Source organism: Penaeus monodon, chromosome 23 (assembly GCF_015228065.2).
Source record: "Penaeus monodon isolate SGIC_2016 chromosome 23, NSTDA_Pmon_1, whole genome shotgun sequence".
Lineage (NCBI taxonomy): Eukaryota > Metazoa > Arthropoda > Malacostraca > Decapoda > Penaeidae > Penaeus > Penaeus monodon.
Window position 1 is genome coordinate 30,243,924 of NC_051408.1, and position 770 is coordinate 30,244,693.

At 37.7% G+C, this 770-nt stretch overlaps 1 protein-coding gene across 1 annotated transcript in view; it reads left to right on the forward strand.

Annotated features, from left to right (window-relative positions):
* The window catches only part of LOC119587921, a gene marked incomplete in the record, with an annotated part of 12,160 nt that overhangs the window by 6,112 nt on the left and 5,278 nt on the right, over window positions 1-770 (forward strand). The window contains 1 exon segment of the mRNA XM_037936632.1: window positions 607-740. Coding sequence (XP_037792560.1) covers window positions 607-740 — 134 coding nt within the window.

The following is a 770-nucleotide window of genomic DNA, read 5'->3' on the forward strand; positions in this document are numbered from 1 at the left end:
GATTAGCTTTTGTCCCATCAGTATTGGTCGCCCTGATTCACAGAAGTTGATCAGAGCCCAACGGAAAGTGCAAGGTACTGTATATCACAAGAGTAACAATATCGACGGAAATTCCCCTCAAATAACTTTTTTATTTATATAGATATATTCATAAAGTGTCATTTCTGCTAAATAAATAATAGAAGTTCTTCATTAATTTGTTTTATTACTATTTTAAAGCACAAATTGATTAGAGAAGCCTAACTTTTGGAGCCAAAGTTGTCCAGTTATATCTCGAGATCGTTTTCTCGTTCATGTTAGTGTTCTTTTTTAACACACAACAAACAATTGCAGTGGAATCTGAAAAGACAGTATAGCCCAGGCCATGGATAATTAATTATTTATTCCCTTGTGTTACTCCCTTTACAGTTAATGAATTTTGATATTTATCATAGTAGTGAAATCAGAAATAAATGCAATAATTTTTTTTTTATATTACAATAATTACCCAACTATTAATAGTAGTAGCAACAATATCACCATGCACACTACCGCAATACCATCACCAGAACTAAAACAAAAAATAATAACGAGCTACATTTCCCCCCACCAACTAAACCACGGCAGTGCTGAAAGTGCCAGAGCCGATCGAAGCGCCAGACAGAGTGACAGCCTCCCAGATCACGCTGTGGGACTTGAAGATCTCGGGCCATTCTGGACTTCGCCTCGAGTACATCAATGTCAACCTCACCACCTTCACGGTATGGCGGCGGTTGAGATGTTGCTGACAC